This window comes from Gadus chalcogrammus, chromosome 12 (genome assembly GCF_026213295.1).
Source record: "Gadus chalcogrammus isolate NIFS_2021 chromosome 12, NIFS_Gcha_1.0, whole genome shotgun sequence".
Taxonomy (NCBI): Eukaryota; Metazoa; Chordata; class Actinopteri; order Gadiformes; family Gadidae; genus Gadus; species Gadus chalcogrammus.
The window spans coordinates 19,890,488-19,910,479 of NC_079423.1; the positions used below are offsets into that span (position 1 = coordinate 19,890,488).

Sequence of the window (19,992 nt, forward strand, 5' to 3'; positions counted from 1 at the left end):
CATTTGGGTGTTGATCCCCAGCGACCTCATCTTGTCGATCAGGCGGAGGGGGACTATGGTATTGAAAGCTGAACTGTAATCAATGAACAGCATCCTCACATGTTCCCCCCCCCCACCATCCAGATGAGTAAGAGTGGTGTTTAGCAGGTTGGAGATGGCATCGTCTCTGCTTCTGTTTGCTTTGTAAGCAAACTGGAGGGGGTCGAACGAGTTTGGCAGGGAGGTGCAGATGTAATTTTTCACCAGCCTTTCGAAACATTTCATCACTGCAGAGGTCAGGGCCACTGGACGGTAATCGTTCAAACATGATGGTTTACTATTTTTGGGCACCGGTACAATGATAGACTTTTTAAAGCAAGATGGGACGACAGCTTGGGCCAGGGATGTATTAAAGATCATGGTGTACACTGGAGCTAGTTGGTCAGCACAGGATTTAAGGACCCTTTCAGGGATCTGGTCAGGCCCGGCAGCCTTTTTCCCATTTACCCCTTTGAACACCCTCCTCACATCACTCTCACTTACTATGAAGGGGGGTTTGGTGTTATTCCCAAACATGTCGGCCATGACTACCATTGAGTTATGATCTTCACTCTCCATCTCAAACCGTGCAAAGAAAGTGTTTAGTTCATCAGAAAGGGAGGGGTCAGAGCTACACACCGAGCCGGCCTTGTTCTTAAAGTCTGTCATTATTCGCAGGCCCTTCCACACACTAGCGGGGTCACCAGCGGTGAAGTCGGCTTCCACTTTGTCCTTATATCGGCACTTTGCAGCTTTTACGACCTTCCTTAGGCCATAAGCAGCCACTTTGTAGTCCAACATGTCCCCCGTAGTAATACGGGGGACACGTTGGACTACCCATGGCTTCTGATTTGGGAAAACTTTAATTTTGACTGATGGTATAATGTCATTTACCAGAAGGTGTATGTAGTTCCCGACTACTTCCGCAAACTCACTGACGTTGTCGGAGGACTCCCAGAACATTTCCCATTCAGCGTTGTCAAGCGCGTCTTGCAGCAAGCCTTCTGATTGGTCATTCCAACGTTTTACTTCTTTAGTCACCACAGCTACGTTAAGGATCTTTTGCTTGTATTTAGGGAGAAGGAAGATGGCAACGTGATCGGACTTTCCGAATGCAGGCAGGGGGATAGCCTTGTAGCTGTCCTTGAACGGAGTGTAGCAGTGATCCAAGGTGTTGTCTCCTCGCGTCGGGAAGTGGATATGCTGTTTAAATTCAGGCAGGCCCCGGGAAAGTTTGGCTTTGTTAAAATCACCGAGAACGATGATAGCAGCTGCCGGATGACGATGTTGTTGTTTGTTTATCACCTCCTGCAGCTCGGATATGGCAGTATCTGTGTTGGCTTGTGGGGGGATGTAAACCGCGATGGTGATGATTGCGGTGAACTCACGGGGTAGATAGTGGGGGCGGCACATAATGGACAGATGTTCCTGATGGGGAGTACAGCCCTGGGAGAGAACGGTAATGTTCCTCGGATCACACCACTTGCTGTTAGTCATGAAACAAACTCCTCCACCCTTGGACTTTCCGGACTCTTCCGTTCTATCCATGCGAGCGATGGAGAAATGCTCGGCGGGTGTAACAGAGTGATCCGGGATAGATGGGGACAGCCAGGATTCGGTAAAACATTAAATGCTACAATCTCTGACGTCACGCTGGAAGGCAATCCTTGCTCTAATATCATCCATCTTATTATCTAGAGACTGGACATTTGCTAGCAGAATACTGGGCAAAGGTGGATGGTTTACCTTCCTCCTCAGTCTGTCCCGGATCCCCCCTCTTCTCCCTCTGTGTTTTGACCGTTTCCAGGGCTTGTCGCTATTACTGTTATGACCGTCAGTTTGTCGGAGAATCTCAGCTGGAAACGCCGACTTGCTGTCAAAAGACGTGCTAACATAAAATATGCCGCACTGATCCCTTATTTCTAAAAGCATTTGGTGACCATATATGATCATACTAAAAGTCACATCAGTAAAAAAGATTAAATATAAAAAAAATAGGTAAAATGCACAATCTAAAGATAAGAGACCCTGACGGCGTCTGGACACAGCCGCGCCGTCACCATGGCCACCATGGTCTTAACGACATTGATGTCCGCATATAAAGCATTAAGTGTGAATCACCCTCAGGGTAGAATATCCTGATATACAAATGCGGCAAAAATTTGTGAAAACGGCTTACAAGTAGACAATTATTATGCTTGCTTCTTAACGTAAGGAGGAAATTATTATGCTTGCTTCATTACGTAATAGGTGAACCAAAATGTTATACTTTGTAACACTACAGGCAAAGTGTTATTATTTTATGTGCTCAGAAATGTTGTTACATTATCGACTGGGGTTTCTACAGAACCCGTGAATGGTTAGTGAAGGGAAGTATCTGGTGCTCACGAGAAAGTATCTGGTGCTCACGAGAAAGTATCTGGTGGGCAAGAGAAAGTAGGCCTATCTCGTACGCATATCACTGGCTGTGTGTGTGAGCTTGAGTGTGTGTCAGCGAGTGAGTGGACGAGCAAGGACAGCGAGCGGTAGCGTGCGTGTCAGTTTAGTGAAGTAATGAACGAGTCCGGTTGTGTGTAAGAATAAAGTACCCAGCCTGTCAAGAATCGGTGGCCGCCTCATTCCGACCATATTCCAACCTATAAGCAGACCCACTGCCGGTCGAAGTAAAGAGTGTTGCACCCGAGAGAGCATTGGCCCTGGAGGGAACGTCTCCCCTGTGCTCCTCGGTCTGGGAGCCGACCGCAGGATAGTGTAACACTAATCATTTCGCAAGAGATTATACGTGCTCCAATAGTGCTAGATAAAAATAAAGCACATTCATTTGAATGATTTTAGCTTGTGTGTGCCCGTGATGAATCCCACACAAGCTAAAATCATTAGGGGTCAAGCAGCGAAGCTGCGAGACAACCTATTGTTTTCGTACGTTTTCTTATTATTTTCCTGCCATGGGAGTCTATGGCAGCCCATAGAATGCCTTGGTTAAAAGTTGTGAAATTTTGCACACTGGTTCAGGACAGTCCCATTAGCCCAGTTCATCAGCTCTAGCACCACCATCAGGTCAAAGTTGGACATGCATTCATGTTCATAACTTTCGACCCATTTGTCCAATATTCACAAACAAGGTATCATTGGATTCCTTGCTCCAAGCCGAGTTCAACGCACCCTATGACGTCAATTTGTGCATTGATGGATTCTCCGCCATCTTGGTTTATGTCAAAAACTTTCATAATGCATCTCCTATCACAAATGTTCTCCAATCATCTCGAAACTTGGCACACATGATCTTCAGGCCATGCTTGATAAAAAACATTGAATAGATTTTTCAAATTCAAAACCGTTTGTCCGCTACAGCCAATCAAATTTGACCGTCAAGTCGCCAAACAGGAAGTAAGCCGATATCTCAGCAGCCCTTTGACATATCATAATTAACCTTGGTCCATAGACCCATGACATCATCATGGGGACACCCAATGAATCTGGTGACCTTTGACCGGATTCATTGGGTATGGACTAAAATGTATATCACGGTATGATTTGAGGAATAGACGGTAACGGTATTATATCACGGTATGTTCATTTTATCTTCTAATTTCGATATAAATGCCTCTGGAAAGGCAGCATATCCGCATAAAAAAAAATTAAAATCTTTTCTCAAGTTACTTCCATCTCTGAAAAACACTAATGTCATTAAAGGGTAGACACTGCACTCGTGTGGCGAAAAGCGGTACTGCATGTAGAATGCAACAATGACTATATTTACCATTCCGCCCACTTACAATATAAACTGCAATTCCCACTGGATTAGATGCTTCACAAACCAACTCCAGAACGCTTGTTTACATTGTGTCTCTTTTAGGGATATTGTTCCGATTACCCCTATGTATTTGTGACATTTGTTCTGTCAGGCAGACTGTATTGCGCCCTTACCTCTAGGTGGGGTCATTTTCCCATTTGGTAAACATTGACGCGTACTCGCATAATGCTCATCCCACCGGCTGTCGGTATTACCGATTACCGCGACGGTCGTCATGTAGCCACCTAGCCGACTACGTCCGTCCAGCAAAATTAGTTTATCAAGTCCCATTATGCTTGAACCCCACATTGCTGCTCGCAGCTATATTTCTAATTAATGTGCTATATTTTTATCTTGCACTATTGGAGCACGTACAGTCAGGTCCATAAATATTGGTACATCGACACAATTCTAATATTTTTGGCTCGATACACCACCACAATGGATTTGAAATGAAATAAACAAGATGTGCTTTAACTGCAGACTTTCAGCTTCAATTTGAGGGTATTTACATCACCTGATTTTACAACAAATCAGGTGAACGTTGTTGGAATTACAAAAGTTTGTATCTGTGCCTCCCACTTTTTAAGGGACCAAAAGTAATGGGACAAATTAACAATCATAAATTTGTAATACTTGGTTGCAAATCCTTTGCAGTCAATTACAGCCTGAAGTCTGGAACGCATAGACCAGGGGTTAAAATTAACTTTTTTTCACCACCGTCCCGGAAATGTCCTAAAAAACATTATGAACCGTCCTGAATCGTCCCGAATTATTCCCGGTAAATTGCCTGCTTGAGCTAGAACCCCAATTTACCCTGCCGGACCCTACACACATTGGCGGTTTATTGGGTTTCATTCTGATGTAAATGCGACGGCTCCGCGGTTCCAGGGGGGGCTTGGGTAGAGAGTTGCGCTGTCTCAAAAGAGAATAGATACATAGAACAATGTGTGGAGCAGCGCCACAGATTCAACACAGAGCGCCACAAATTGATTCTGCTTTTTACTTTTCTTTTTTTTTTGGATTTTGAAACATAAATATCGTTCCGTTCAGTCATCTCCGCGTAGCCCATCTTTCTCCCCGTCATTCTCGTTCACACACGCACACAGAGACAAGCGCGCACACAGAGACAAGCGCGCATACATGCCAATGGTGCGTGGGTACTCTACCACTTATTGGATAAACCTGCGTATCATACATGCACTGACAGCGGATTCGCCCGCTCCTCCTCTCAATGCGCCTACAAAGGCAAACCCGAAGCAGCGGGATATCGTAAGGGATAATGTATAGAACGCCGGTAATTATCGGGAAAATAAGCCCCAACAGGGCAAACTTGCTTTGCCCTGAAGGGGCTTATTTTCGATCATGACCGGCGATGTTCTCTACATTATCCCGCTTATTAGACGGCTACTTGCCAAAACGAAAAAATAACTTCACATGGTGTGTCTTTTTACAATTTATTTGATACCAGAATTCGTAGTGTTGATCAGCAGAGAAATAGTCCGCCAAAGACGTTGCCGTCGCTTAGCAACCGAAGACGCTTGGGTTGACAAGTTACCGGTACTTGCGGAGTGATACCGAAGACGTCATTAGAGGCGAAAAATCTGTTGTTTTCCAGTTTTGACAGTGGTCAATTATACTCAAGATTATACTTAGCAACGGTGAATTATCAAATATAATTCACCACCGGAAGTTGTGAAGGGCCCATGCAAGTGAACAGAGCGTTTCGTGGCATTGAGAAGACCCGTGTAATAATTGCGATTAATGTGAAATATATACTATATATATACATATGAAATTTATATAAATGACGGTGTTAGACCCCCAGGCCGTTCTGCCGGCGATTTAAATTCGCTCTGCAGCATAGGCTGGAGATCGGGAAGTCTCCCGGTGGGTCGGTCCACTTTGAAAATTAGAGGTCTAGACTCCGTGCGCAGCCCCGCCTTCTCCAGTGAACCAAGAAAGCCTGCGCCATGACGAACGATTTTACCCCCTCTGCCTCACTGAACAACACAAACGCGAGCGCGCCAGCCAATTGAACGAAGCCCTTTCCATTTAATTAAGTATTTTCCACCGATCGCGACACGTTCTGGTTTGCAGAAAGTGTTGAAAACTTAAACAGAAAAAAATGAAGTCAGTGCACGCAAAATTCTCTTCGTCCCGAGGTCGACCCGAGAGAGAATAAAAATCCTCCCGATGACAATTAATTACGTCCCCGGGACGACGGGACGTCGTTAATTTTATCCCTGGCATAGACATCACCAGACGCTGGGTTTCATCCCTGGTGATGCTCTACCAGGCCTCAAAAAAAAAACTCTTTGGTTGCTTTCGCAGTATGCTTCGGGTCATTGTCCATCTGCACTGTGAAGTGCCGTCCAATGAGTTCTGAAGCATTTGGCTGAATATGAGCAGATAATATTGCCTGAAACACTTCAGAATTCATCCTGCTGCTTTTTCAGCAGTCACATCATCAATAAATACAAGGGAACCGGTTGACCCTATTAAACGATGTAAGTCGCTTTGGATGAAAACTAAATGCCCTAATTGTAAAATGTTAATTGACACTAACGGTTGTCCACTTGCCCGGGGCAACTAAAAGTAAGATTTGGGCGAGTCGAGATTGATTTCTGGTTGGCAAGTGGATTTTGGGTGGATGTTAATATAAATGCTATTTATTCAAGCGTTTTTAAAAACTGCAAAACAACCTTTTGTTCCGCAAAATCATAACTGTGCACATGCAATAGCAATCTTTTTCACGAAATTGGATCTTCACAAACTATATATTATATGAAAGCTGATCCTCCACTTATTCCGACAGTCCAAACCATATCATTCTGTGACTAAAACTCACGAATAATAATTTAAGAAGAAACATCCTCTTTTCTTTTAACAACCAAAAATGAAGTTTTACCTTTATGATTTTTGTCCACAAAGTTGATTCTGATCGCATAAAACCACCACAAACAGATAATCCAGTGTCTGGGCCAAATTTTGCAACTAAACATGGTGTTTACAATCAATGACTAAGAGAAAGTTTCTTAGGAAAAAGGTAAATGGCCTTCGATCAGAACACACAACACAATCTTCAGCGAAATCTAGTGGCCATATGTGTATTTGTGAGTGTTTGGCTTGGTGTCATTCGATTATATTTACCCTGAACTTTAAATAGGTGTCAAGTGTCAAAATTGTAAGATATCTACCTTTATTTGTGTATCATAGTAAGCCAGCGCTACCAACTAATAACGACCAAATGATAATTATTTCAGGTCGAAATGTTATCTTTCACTTATGCCGTGTTCCATGGCTTCATTCACTTTAACCAAGTATTATCCACATTGAATATTTCACTTGCACAACAATCTTTCTATTGTCACCAAGATGACATTATAGCCCATGCAGTTCTGGAGATATACTCTATTTACTTTGGGTACGTTCATTTAAAAAAAAAAAACTGTTTTCCCTGTTTCACTGTTTTTTTGATATCGAAGATGGTATAGAATATAGATATTTAGTATCGAAGGTAGAAAAAATTATGACTGACAACACTAGAAACGCGATTGTGATTATTCATTTAGACCTAGAAGAAACATGAAAGTTAAAAAATACATATCTTTGCTACTACCTTGGACATTTAGTAATGTACATTTGCATAAAATCATGCAGGCCTACATATAACTAGGGTTGGGTATCGTTCGGGTTTTATCCGATACCGGTGCCTACTCGGTACTTTTCAAACGGTTCCTGTGCTAAAACGGTTCTCAAACCGGTACTTAAAAAAACGAAACGGCACACACAACGGTGTTTGCTAGCCTACTTGATATGCAAGATTTACGGTTGGCATTCAATTACTCGACTTACCCGAAGAGGCTGCTGTGACTGATACATATCTTTTTACATACTTGTTTACCGCAACATTGAGAAGGGTCCCGTCTGAAACAGTCGCGCAGCGCTGCGTTCCGAACGTTGTGTAATCAAATACACCGGTATGGCGGTAGGCTATATAAAAAAATCATATCCTAACGAAAATACACACCGTTATTCAGTGAGAACCGGTATAGCGCCCAGCACTAACGCAAGTTGACGCCGCAACACCATGGGGGGGCAGGGGGCGTTAAAAAACGTCAGGCACCGTTATGAGGAACCGAAATATGCGTTCTTATTCGATCTCGTTACAACCGTTTACGTCGGAACCGGTTCCCTACTGGAACCGAGTTTCGGTGCTCAACCCTACATATAACTGGCTGATAGCTTTAATCGGTTGCAACGGTGGACTGAAATCACTTCATGGCACGATGTGACCGTTAGATTAATAAGTAAACAAAGAGAAGTTTGTTATTTTTTAAACACAACATGTGTGGAGTCTAACATTCAGCTTCAATCTGAGCTAGGATGAGTTTACTCGGGCAAGTGAACATCAAATTCGGGCAAGTTGAACATGACCTGTATTTGCCCGATTGGCAAGTGCTTTTGAAACCCAAGTGTTAACCCTGTCGTGTTCTTGAAGGAAGTAGTCTAAACCGGATCGCTTTTATGTGCTTAAAATACGTAAAAAACCCTGAGTTCCATTGGCAGCCATACATGCCCATGCCGTCAACATGGATCATGAGCAGTTCCTTATCTTCTCCATACTCTTCTCTTCCCATCACTCTGGTACAGGTTGATCTTTGTCTCATCTGTCCATAGGATGTTGTTCCAGAACTGTGAAGGCTTCTTTAGATGTTGTTTGGCAAACTCTAATCTGGCCTTCTTGTTTTTGAGGCTCACCAATGGTTTACATCTTGTGGTGAACACTCTGTATTCACTGGTAAAGTCTTCTCTTGATTGTTGACTTTGACAGACATACACCTACCTGCTGGAGAGTGTTCTTGATCTGGCCAACTGTTGTGAAGGGTGTTTTCTTCACCAGGGAAAGAATTCTTCGGTCATCCACCACAGTGGTTTTCCGTGGTCTTCCGGGTATTTTGGTGTTGCTGAGCTCACCGGTACGTTCTTTCTTTTTAAGAATGTTCCCAACAGTTGATTTGGCCACACCTAATGTTTTTGCTATCTCTCTGATGGGCTTGTTAGCGACAGCTCTTTGGATCTCATATTGAGAGTTGACAGCAACAGATGCCAAATGCAAATAGCACACTTGAAATAACTCTCAACCTTTTATCTGCTCCTTGTCAATGGGATAATGAGGGAATAACACACACCTGGCCAAGGAACAGCTGAGTAGCCAATTGTCCCATTACTTTTGGTCCCTTAAAAAGTGGGAGGCACATATACAAACTGTTGTAATTCCTACACCGTTCACCTGATTTGGATGTAAATACCCTAAAATTAGAGCTGAAAGTCTGCAGTTAAAGCACATCTTGTTCGTTTCATTTCAAATCCATTGTGGTGGGGTATAGAGCCAAAAAGATTAGAATTGTGTCGATATCCCAATATTTATGGACCTGACTGTATACTCTCTTGCGCTCCGCCTCCAACTACGAGATGGTTAGTTACACCTTTCCTGCTGATGGCTCCCAGACCGAGGAGCACAGGGGAGACGTTCCCTTCAGGCCCGATGCTCTCTCGGGGAAAACACCTTTCGCTTTGACCGGCAGTGGGTCTGCTTATAGGTCTCTCGGGGAAAACACCTTTCACTTTGACCGGCAGTGGGTCTGCTTTATACGGCCTTACCACCATGGGCACGCCCAATCTCGTCTGATCTCGGAAGCTAAGCATGGTCGGGCCTGGTTAGTACTTGGATGGGAGACCGCCTGGGAATACCAGGTGCTGTAAGTGGTGTCGGGTGGTGGCCAATAGGTGACACTCTTCACTCTGGCCTTAAAATCAATCCCGATGCCCCAGTGCAGTGAGGGGGACACTGTGCTGCGGAAGACGCCGTTCTTCGGAGGAGACGTAATACCGAGGTCCTGAATCACCAAGGTCCTGACTCAGTGAGGTCATAAAAGATCCCAGGGCACTTATCGCAAAGAGCAGGGGTTTCCCAGGTGTCCTGGCCTAACCAGGCTCATTCAATCTGGCCCCCTAATCATCCTCCTGTATAATTGGCTGACTTATTAATTCCCTCACTCTCCACCTCAAGCTGGTGTGTGGTGAGCGTTCTGGCGCAGATTGGCTGCCGTGAATCACCCAAGTGGGTGCTACATAAATGGCGTGTCTTCGCGGGGGTGGCCGCCGAGTTTGCCCAAAAATATTATATTAAATGCATTATGTAAAATATATTTACGTTATATTAAATAATAAATCAAAATATTGGTAGGGACAATCCTTTCTTTCCCAAAGTTGGCCGTACCTATGCGAAATAACGCCCTTGCTTTCTTCCAACACACAACCGGACTCGGTTATTACTTCACTCAACTGACACTGTGGCAACCAGTCTCTGGCACAGCGCCCCTGGAGGCCAAGGGGGCAGGTTGTGGAGGCGGTGTACCACAGATTTTCAACAGATGGCGCCAGTAAGAGCATTGCTGCCAATCATTGAAATGCGGAGCACCTGATGAGCAGGTGGGCAGCATGCTTTAAAAATGCTTCCACACTCATTCAGGGCTCTCCTGGTTCACGTGTGCGGAGAGACCAGTCTCCGTGGGTGATGTGATTCCACCCGGAGGAACAAGACTGTGGATTCCTCCAAAGCTGGGTTTTGTTTGATTTGATAGTAATATAATTTATGTTTGAATAAAAGTGCCAATTTTGGCTTTAAGTAAGCTCCAGTTCGTGTGCTGATTGGAAGGAGGCAGCTCACTCACCAAGCCAGGTTGCTACAACACGCACGCTGCCACTCGCTCTCCTCGCTCGTCCACTCACTCGCTGACGTCACACACACACACACACACACACACACACACACACACACACACACACACACACACACACACACACACACACACACACACACACACACACACACACACACACACACACACACACACACACACACACACGATACCTTCTCGTGCTTACAAGATACTTTCTCGTGCGCAGAACATATTTTCTCGTCGCACAAGATACTTTCTCATGCGCACCAGCAGGGCTCCAGAGTGCGACCTAATTTCTTTAGGTGCGAGTTAAAATTGAATGAGGTCGCTCCGGTGCTTCTTGCAGGAGGACGATTGAAAAAAGATATATATCGTTTTTTTTTTATTATTTCTCTCCCCACTCCCGCGGTTGTGGTTGATAATAAAATCTTACTTTCTGGCTCATTCCAGCGAGTCCACAACTCTCTCTCGCTCCCTGTCTCTGCCTGCCTGTCTGTCTGCACCTTTTACAGTCTATGGTCTGCACACTACACGCTGCACGCACAAAACAGTAAACAAAGCAGATACAACATGAAGCGGTCGAGAGTCGATTATTTTAAGAAAAGAAATGTGCCAGAGGAAACAAATGAGGCTGTTGTTTAGTGGTGCAACGGTACACGGGTTTCCCGTGATCCGTACGGTTCAACCCTCACGGTTCGGGACGCAAGTGATCCGCGGAACGGCTGATAAAAAAATAAGTTGTTTTTTAACCGGAAACCGGAACCGGTCATATTTATGTTTGGTTGTAGTCTTTTTGCTCGGTTCTCCGTGTAAACAGTAGGGCTAGGACCCAGCGAAATGACCCTTGCAATGAGCAATGAGTCTTCCAACCGAAATCAATGGATTTACAAAATGCCAAATAAAACACGACAGAAACTGTATTTCGCTACCATACTTGATGAAAAAAAAAGATGATGAGGATGTCTGCATTGTCTTGGGAGAGTGTAGACTCTAAACTCTCCCAAGGCAATGCAGACATCCTGAATTTAAAGTTGTAAATCCAGGGTTAGGGATTATTTACTATCCATGTTAAAAAGAAGGAATAATGCCTCATAATTGCAATTTTTTAAAATATTGACTATGCTTAAAGGAAGCAGGATTATTACCTAATAGGGATGGGCACGAGTAGTAAATTCCCCGAAACAAAGTCTTTTGCAAGCCTCCTTCACTCGTGGTGAGACATGTGATATCACTAAAGCGGTGCCCTACCACATCGCAATATACATGTTCCCGGTCACAACGGTGGCCCAGGATGGATTAAAAAAGTTGCATCAAACAATGGACCCAAGGTATAGATATAGATATCGATTAGGGATGGGCACGAGTAGTAAATTCCAAACTCGAGTGATCGAAGGAATTCCTCGAGGATCAATCGAGTACTCGTTAAATCAAATCTATTTTTAGAATGCAACGCATCTGCAGCAGGAATAGGCTTGATGATGAACGGTAATATTACCAACCAAACATGTAATGCTTATTCTCCATCAAAACAGTCAGAGTTATCAGAGTATTCATTATTTATTTTTGCAATAGTTCAAAACACATTTTCCTTACAAAAATAAATATGCGTCTCACAATTTAAATCACGTCGAACCAAGGCCTGTAACAGTTTAAAAAAAACGAAACAAGTAGCCTAACCATTGCAAATAATTTAAAGCTGCAAATAAAACGGCAGCAAATGGACTATGAAATACTCAGCGTTGTGATCTTCTCTACACGCCCGGGATTACAGCTGCGTCTTGCGGCGGTGAAAATAGCCGACACACTTTCACTTTCACCGTTGCTGCGGGTCTGCTTTCCCGAACTCACCGTTGTGTTTCAGGAGCATATGTTGCCGCATAGTACTTTCTGGTAGCTCGATTTCGCTTAGCATATTTTACATTTCACCTTATGATCTATTTCTTTAAAGTATTTCAATTCTTCGTTGCGGTTTGCTTTAACCGCCATCTCTTAACTTTTTGAATTCTGGCGTGCCTGCACACGGCACGGAACGCGCGATGGAAATGGATGCATTTAATTTTCTTTGTGCCCACGTCATGCGTTAGTGGCGCCGACAGAAAATTGATACATTTGCTTCAGAAAACTCGAGTTTGCCTGTCCACCAACCGAGTTCATTTTTAACGAGGAGTACTCGAGTAATCGATTCCTCACGCCCATCCCTATTACCTAATTTTTCACTTTATTTTGTTTTTACACATTTGAAGATTTTATTTAAAGTAACATTTGTCTCGTTATCTTTTTTGCTGTTGTTGATCCGAAAATGATCCGACCCGTGATTCAAAAACCGTGACACGATCCGAACCGTGAGTTTTGTGATCCATTGCACTAGGGCTGCTCGATTATGGGAAAAATCATAATCACGATTATTTTGGTCAATATTGATATCACGATTATTCAAACGATTATTTTTGAGTTTGAAAACATGCATTTATTGACAATCAATTATGACATAGAAACACGTGTAAGTATCCAAAATAAAACCTTTTTCGTGTGTAAGTGTACTGTCTGCCACAACATTCTGAATCTAACATTTGATTTTTATAAAACATTTCATGAATACAATATATTCAGCCAAATGCACTGACGAATGACTCGACTGAAATAATACATTCCCTATTTAATGTCTAGAGAACAACGGTCCCAGCATTTCTCCATAGCAAAGTTAAAAGTCACAAAGCCATAACAAACACATGGCTAATAAAAATCATATTGTTGTTAAACAGAAATACATATACAAGATGTACTTGGCAGTTCTGCCTTAAAGAACTCTTAGTTAAAGTCTGCTATAGGAGCTTGTTATCGTTCATCAAACTGTAACGTTACTGAAACTTTAATATTCCACACGGTAGGTCTACTCCAACATGTCTGTAAACAGTCGATGCTGCTGAATGGCGGTTCACTGGCATGTCCCGCCTCCTGCCAACGGCATACTTCCTGATGCAGCACGTCTGTTAGATTGTACTCCCTCTCGCCGCGTTGAATGCTTTCGCATGCGCGTCTTTCATAAACTTTCATAAACTCTCTAGGCCTACTGTAAAACGGAAAATGTCAAACTAATCGTTTCAACTCGCTTAAAGAACTCTTAGTTAAAGTCTGCTATAGGAGCTTGTTATCGTTCATCAAACTGTAACGTTACTGAAACTTTAATATTCCACACGGTAGGTCTACTCCAACATGTCTGTCAACAGTTGATGCTGCTGATTGGCGGTTCACTGGCATGTCCCGCCTCCTGCCAACGGCATACTTCCTGATGCAGCACGCCTGTTAGATTGTACTCCCTCTCGCCGCGTTGAATGCTTTCGCATGCGCGTCTCTTTCATAAACTTTCATAAACTCTCTAGGCCTACTGTAAAACGGAAAATGTCAAATTAATCGTTTCAACTCGATTATACGAGTTTGGAGATCGTTTGACCCCAAAATCGATATCGCGATCGAAATTTGATTAATTGCACAGCCCTACATTGCACCCCTACTGTTGCTGGTGGTGGAGAAGGGTTAGCAGAGGAAGCGACAGTGACAGGTTGGCGAAAAAGGCGGGGGGCAGTGGGGAGAAAAAAAGAAAGTACAGTTTTCAACAACAATGGCTGGTGCAGTTCCCGTGGTTACGATATGGGAGACAAGCCATGGTGTGTGTGTACTGCAGGACATGTGGCCCGTTCGTTGCAGGCAGGACACATTTTGTAAATGGATCTACACAATTCAAAGTTCAGTCATTAAAATTACACAACGAATGCCAAAAGCACAATACGTGCAGGGACCGCTGCATCACACGAAGCTCCCAGCCCCTCCCCACCTCATTTAATAGGATAGATGAGAGCAATCGCTCGGCGGAGAATGAAGAAATAATCATCAAGTTTAACACCGCCTACAACATCGCGAGGAGGAACTGCCGTTCACAAAAAAAAAAAATGGTGCTACCTTATTTGTTTTGGTGCTACTAAATGAAAAGCTAGGTGGCACCAGTGTTACCTGTGAAAAAGTTAGTCTGGAGCCCTGCGCACCAGATACTTTCTCCTGCGTACCATATAATTTCTCATGATCACGAGAAATGCTATTTATTTATTTTTTTACCCCATGTCCTTTTACGGGTTCCGTAGGTTTCCACATTATTGCTGTGGGTTTAATTACCACTAGAGGTTGACCGTGTGTGCGGAAACTCTATTATATAGTAATGTCACAGCAGTCTGTTTTATACAATGAGGTCATAAGTAAGTTATAATCTGTGACGTCACAACAGTCTGTAAAAAACACTGATGTGCTATCTCACTGCTTTCTCCCACTTCCTGAAGGTTGGAGGGGCCCCCATGTGGCCAACAAGCTATACTGCTTCATAAAGATCAAGCTGATGCCAAAAGAAAGAGGGTTCTCTCATTTGAAACCACCATCTTATTTTCATGCAGTTACCCTGGTCTTGCAGAACTGAATACAGAAAATTCAGAATGCAACTGCTGACAAATCAAACATATAAGTGTGAAACTTCTCAGAGAACAACATAATGTGTGTGTGTGTGTGTGTGTGTGTGCGTGTGCGTGTGTGCACGCGCATGCAGAAATGACAGGGATGAGGTCACCTGACCCAGATAGGATGTCAGGTGATTTGTAGTGAAGTTCCTGTTCCCCTGGTTGGGGGAGGTGAGGGGTTGAAGGTACCCCACGACCATACCAGAAGGATCAATGTTCACAATGAAGTTCACACTTCATTGACCTATGATCTATGACTCTTCATTGTGTGTCTGCAATGCTCTCCAACAAACACTGGATAGTAACGGATGAAAGTTATGTTAAAAAGTTTGAATCCTTTAGAAAGTTAGAAGTTAAAATCCTTTAGAAATGGTTCTTAACCAACGATACTTTCTAAGTAACTGTGCATCCTAACTAACCGTGATGCCTTACCCTGCTCCCTAACCAACCATTCGTCCTAACCAACCATAGTACCTAACTAACCGTTCTTCCTATCTGACAAAGGCTCTTACCTCACTATGGTTGCAGCTTTCATCGCCGATAGAGAAGCCCCTTACCTCTCGATGGCCAGCTCCTTATTGCACATCTGCTGCACTGAGATCAACACCTTCTTCTGGACGCCTTGGCGCAGCTTGAAGTAGAACTTGTCTCGGTCTTTAGGAACAGCACTTGAGGAGTGGGTAAAGGACAGAAGAGTTTAAATGTCACCACGGAAATGGATACCGTTTTTTGTGACATGGCCCTGCCTCTCATTCCCACAAATGCTCACAATAATATTGATAACACAACTCTATATGCTCTGTTTGTATATTGTGGCAACCCGGCCCGGGCCAATTAAGGACATGCAGAGCACCTGAGGAACAGGTGGAGAACCAGGGCTTAAGCCACGTTTATACGTAGCAGGGTATTTATAGAAACAAATATTTCCCCCCCTCCGTTTTCAAAAATAACATTGTGCACACATCGTTTTCAAAATAGTTGTCGTTTACATCAAAACGCATAAATACGCCGTTGAGCGCAATTAAAGCCATGCAAGCCAATCAGAATCCGCAGAATCAACAACAACGAATAACACGAGCGCTTCCTGTAACAAACAAACTGTAAACATAGGGCGCAAATATGACGTTAAGCATTTCCTGGCGCATAATGTGACGCTTCAGAACTTAAAACCCCGTTTCCCCCGTTGACACGACAACACATAACCGACGTTTTCAGAAATCTCCACTTTGGCCGGAGTTTTTAGAAATGATCGTTTTCTGTGACAAAAACTGTGTTTTCGTGTAAATGAGAGGCCAAACCGCGTGGAAATATCTGCGTTTTCCCTTCGTGTAAACAGGGCCTTAAATAGCCTGCTTCTCCACTCATTCGGGGCTCTCCCAGCCATGGAGCTTCTGTACGGAGAGACCGGTCCTCGTGGCTGACGGAATTCCACCCAGGTTTTTTCGTTGTTGTATTATTTTCAGTATGTTTGTTTGATTTTGGATTAAACCTGCCTTTTTGGCTTTTGCCCAGCAAAGTTGTGTCCTGTTTCGGGAGGTTGTGGTTCGCTCACCGTGCCGGGTTATATCATTTGGTGGAGAATGCGGGCAATTCGACCAAACAATGGAGATTTTCTGAGTGAACGCCAACCAACAGCCGCGACATGAGGCAACGCGATCCCTTGGCAAACCCCAAACCAAACCATGAAGCAGCCGGAGACGACACAGCCAGAGACGACCCCACCAGAGACGACGCCGCCAGACACGACGCCGCCAGAGACGCCGCAGCCCGAGACGACGCAGCACGAGACGACGCAGCACGAGACGACGCAGCCCGAGACGACGCAGCCCGAGACGACGCAGCCCGAGACGACGCAGCCCGAGACGAGGCCGCGGGATACGAGGCCGCGGGAGACGAGGCCGCGGGAGACGAGGCCGCGGGAGACGAGGCCGCGGGAGACGAGGCCGCGAGAGACGAGGCCGCGGGAGACGAGGCCGCGGGAGACGAGGCCGCGGGAGACAGGGCCGAGAGGGACGGGGCTGCGACAGACAACGCCGGACAATGAGCCACGCAGGCAGCAGAAGCAGCCATGCTACGCGCCGGACCGCCGCTCCTCCAAAAGGCCACCCGAGGCTTCAACAAAGGGGTGGAGGAGTTCGGCAACCCGGCACGGGCCAATTAAGGACATGCAGAGCACCTGAGTGGTGGAGAAGCAGGGCTTAAATAGTCTGCTTCTCCCCTCATTCTGGGCTCTCCCAGCAATGGAGCTCCTGTACGGAGAGACCGGTCCTCGTGGGTGAGGGGACTCCACCCACGGGGGATAGGACCGTTGATTCCTCCCAGGTTTTTGATTTTGGATTTTGGATTAAAAATGCCTTTTTGGCTTTTGCCCAGCAAAGTTGTGTCCTGTTTCGGGAGGTGGTGGTTTCGCTCACCGTGCCTGATTACCACAATATACAACGGAGCAACAAAGCAATTTCATTCAGTAATTATTAAGTAGGGGAGTAACAACACACGTATTTGTACCAAACCGTCACGGTACAGGCACTTCTGGGTGGTTACAGAGGTGCGTAAATGTGGCGTGCATAGCGTTAATATGGCGAATGTAAAGGCTTGTTTTGGGATGCTGAATTTAAAACTTGAAGTCGGAGTTGCCGCCGGACCATTTGGCCAAGTCAACTCCGTAAGCCGACTCCGTAACTACGGAGACCTCTCGAGCATTCGCAGTTCTCCGTCGGGATGTCGGATACGCAATGCAATTCGCCGCCCAATCAATCTTATATGTTGACCACAAACCATGTAAGTAGTTTTGTAAATAAACTTCCAAAGCTTTTCAAATATTATTTGGTGTTTTATTGGTCCTTAAAGGTTGGGTATGGGATTTGCGAAACGCCAGCAGATTTTGAAAACACACAACTCAAATGGTCCTACCCCTTCCTCCTTCAACGCTGACTCTGACTCCACCCATTCCAAGTACATGGACGCGCAATCATGCACGAGCGAACAGCCATTAGCTAGTTAGCTAGCTCCAGTAGCTACCGCAGGATAACAACAAACAGAAGCTTGCTCTGGGTCACGAGCTTTGAGTACGTGCTAGAAGGGGTCGCGCGTGGAGGGGGAGTGCAGTACAACCGTTTGATTGACGTACTTACAGTCCAATGCCACTCGGTGGGTCTGGAAATCATTGGCTGAAGTTTTTGGAGCCCTCCCCGTTCCACAGATGATTGACTTGTTAAATTTTCCTGTCAGTACTTCTAACTCAGTGGCTGTAAGTGGGTTATGATAAGGATTTCAAGTAATTTTGCAAAAATTGCCAAAAAAGAGAATTCCATACCAAAACCTTTAATGTGCAAAGTAAACAATGTACAAAGTAAATAAGGTGCAAAGTCAAACCAGAGAAGTGATTCCGGAAATGATTTTGTTAGAGGACCAATCACAGCCCTTGCCGTCTATGTTGCGTCGACGGATAGTTAAAAAATATTGGATATGCACGTAAGCTACGATAGGCTCTCCGGCTACAGATAGGGCTTTCCGTGTCTACTTTCAACACTTTGACATGCACGCGCATTTGAAAAGGCACCATCCAGGTGTTACCATCACCGTTGCTGTGAAAAAAAAACGAGCTGCACAAACCCAGCTCACGACACTATTTCAACAACCCCTGTCTGGGAATTCAGAACAGGCAAATGCCATAACCAAGTCTAGTGGTGTTTTCATTGCTGCTGATCTACGGCCATTCTCTGTTGTTGCCAAACAAGCTTTTTTTTTTTTTTTTCGCCTTAACTAAGAACCGTACCGTCCTGTACCGTACCGTGACTTCAAAACCAAGGTACGTACCGAACCGTGACTTTTGTGTACCGTTACACCCTTATTATTAGTTGTTGTGTTACTTATAGCTCTAGAAAAGAGGGCTAGCTTGCCAGATTGTACGGTTGGATACCAGAATTGTGCAGACTACAATAACTTTCAGCTGGTTGACTGAGGAGGACAAATGCTAACATGTCCAACGGTAGCTCTATCCTAGGCAAGACAAGGCAACTTTATTTATATAGCACTTTTCATACACAAGTCAGGGCTCCAGACTAACTTTTTCCTTGGGTGCACTGGTGCGCCTAAAGTTTTAATTTGGGTGCACCAGCACGCATTTATGGTGCACCCAAGTTTTGAGTTGTTGACGGTGGGGGACGGGGGGGACGGGTGTTGAACCGTGCCTGCCTTGCGCTGAGTTGTTGACGGGGGGGACGGGGGGCGTTGGACCGTGCCTGCCTTGCGCTGGAGGGGGGGGGGGGGGGGGGGGCAACCGGGCAACTGCACCGGTTGCACCGTCGATATTTACGAATATTTTGACCATTAAATAAATGCCTTAAATAAATGCCGAATCTGTATCTCTCATAAAGAATATCGTCAGACAATGCTAAGGGATCGGTTCTGTCCCGAAAAACCCTCTGTCTCCAGAGAGACGCCTGTTCGATAAGTGCGCCGTGGTCCATGAGAACACCCACAAATGGTGACGCCATTATCGGAGGAGAGGCTAGGAAGCTGCGCACGCCGATATAAGTAGCCGATCTCCGGGTAGACTCGCTGAAAAGCTGCTCCCGACCAGGTTTGGTTGCGAGCGTAAGTCACCAATGGTGATACAGCGACGCTTAAAGAGATCGACTTTCATGGTACAGCTAACCCAGGCTTTCAGCTCAACATACCTCGCTAACCCTCTAATCGAGCTTCGTAGTACAAGCCCCTGGATTGGGCTTCGCGGGTTTATTTACCGGCGTTGCTATTGTTACCGGTATCTAATAAATCGCTGTCTAATCAATACTTCATTCACTGCCTCTTCCGTGGTTATTACAATATTATGAATAGACTGCTCTGTAAAAAAATAAAATAATAATAATGATACCAGATAAATTTTCAGTCGCACCGGTGCGCCCAAATAAAATATTTGGTCGCACTACCC

At 44.8% G+C, this 19,992-nt stretch overlaps 1 protein-coding gene and 1 non-coding gene across 6 annotated transcripts in view; one reads left to right on the forward strand and one right to left on the reverse strand.

Moving 5' to 3' along the window:
- The window catches only part of rabgap1l (RAB GTPase activating protein 1-like), a 193,174-nt gene that overhangs the window by 116,676 nt on the left and 56,506 nt on the right, over positions 1 to 19,992 (reverse strand). For all 5 annotated transcript variants that reach the window (XR_008897155.1, XR_008897154.1, XM_056604526.1 and 2 more), the window contains exon 7: positions 15,617 to 15,727. Coding sequence is in view for 3 of the 5 variants with exons in the window: in XM_056604526.1 (XP_056460501.1) it covers positions 15,617 to 15,727 (111 nt within the window). In the remaining 2 variants the exon portion in view is untranslated. The remainder of the gene's footprint in view (positions 1 to 15,616; positions 15,728 to 19,992) is intronic.
- LOC130395898 (5S ribosomal RNA) lies at positions 9,465 to 9,583 on the forward strand. Its single transcript, XR_008898896.1, has one exon. It is a non-coding gene; the product is annotated as a 5S ribosomal RNA (ribosomal RNA).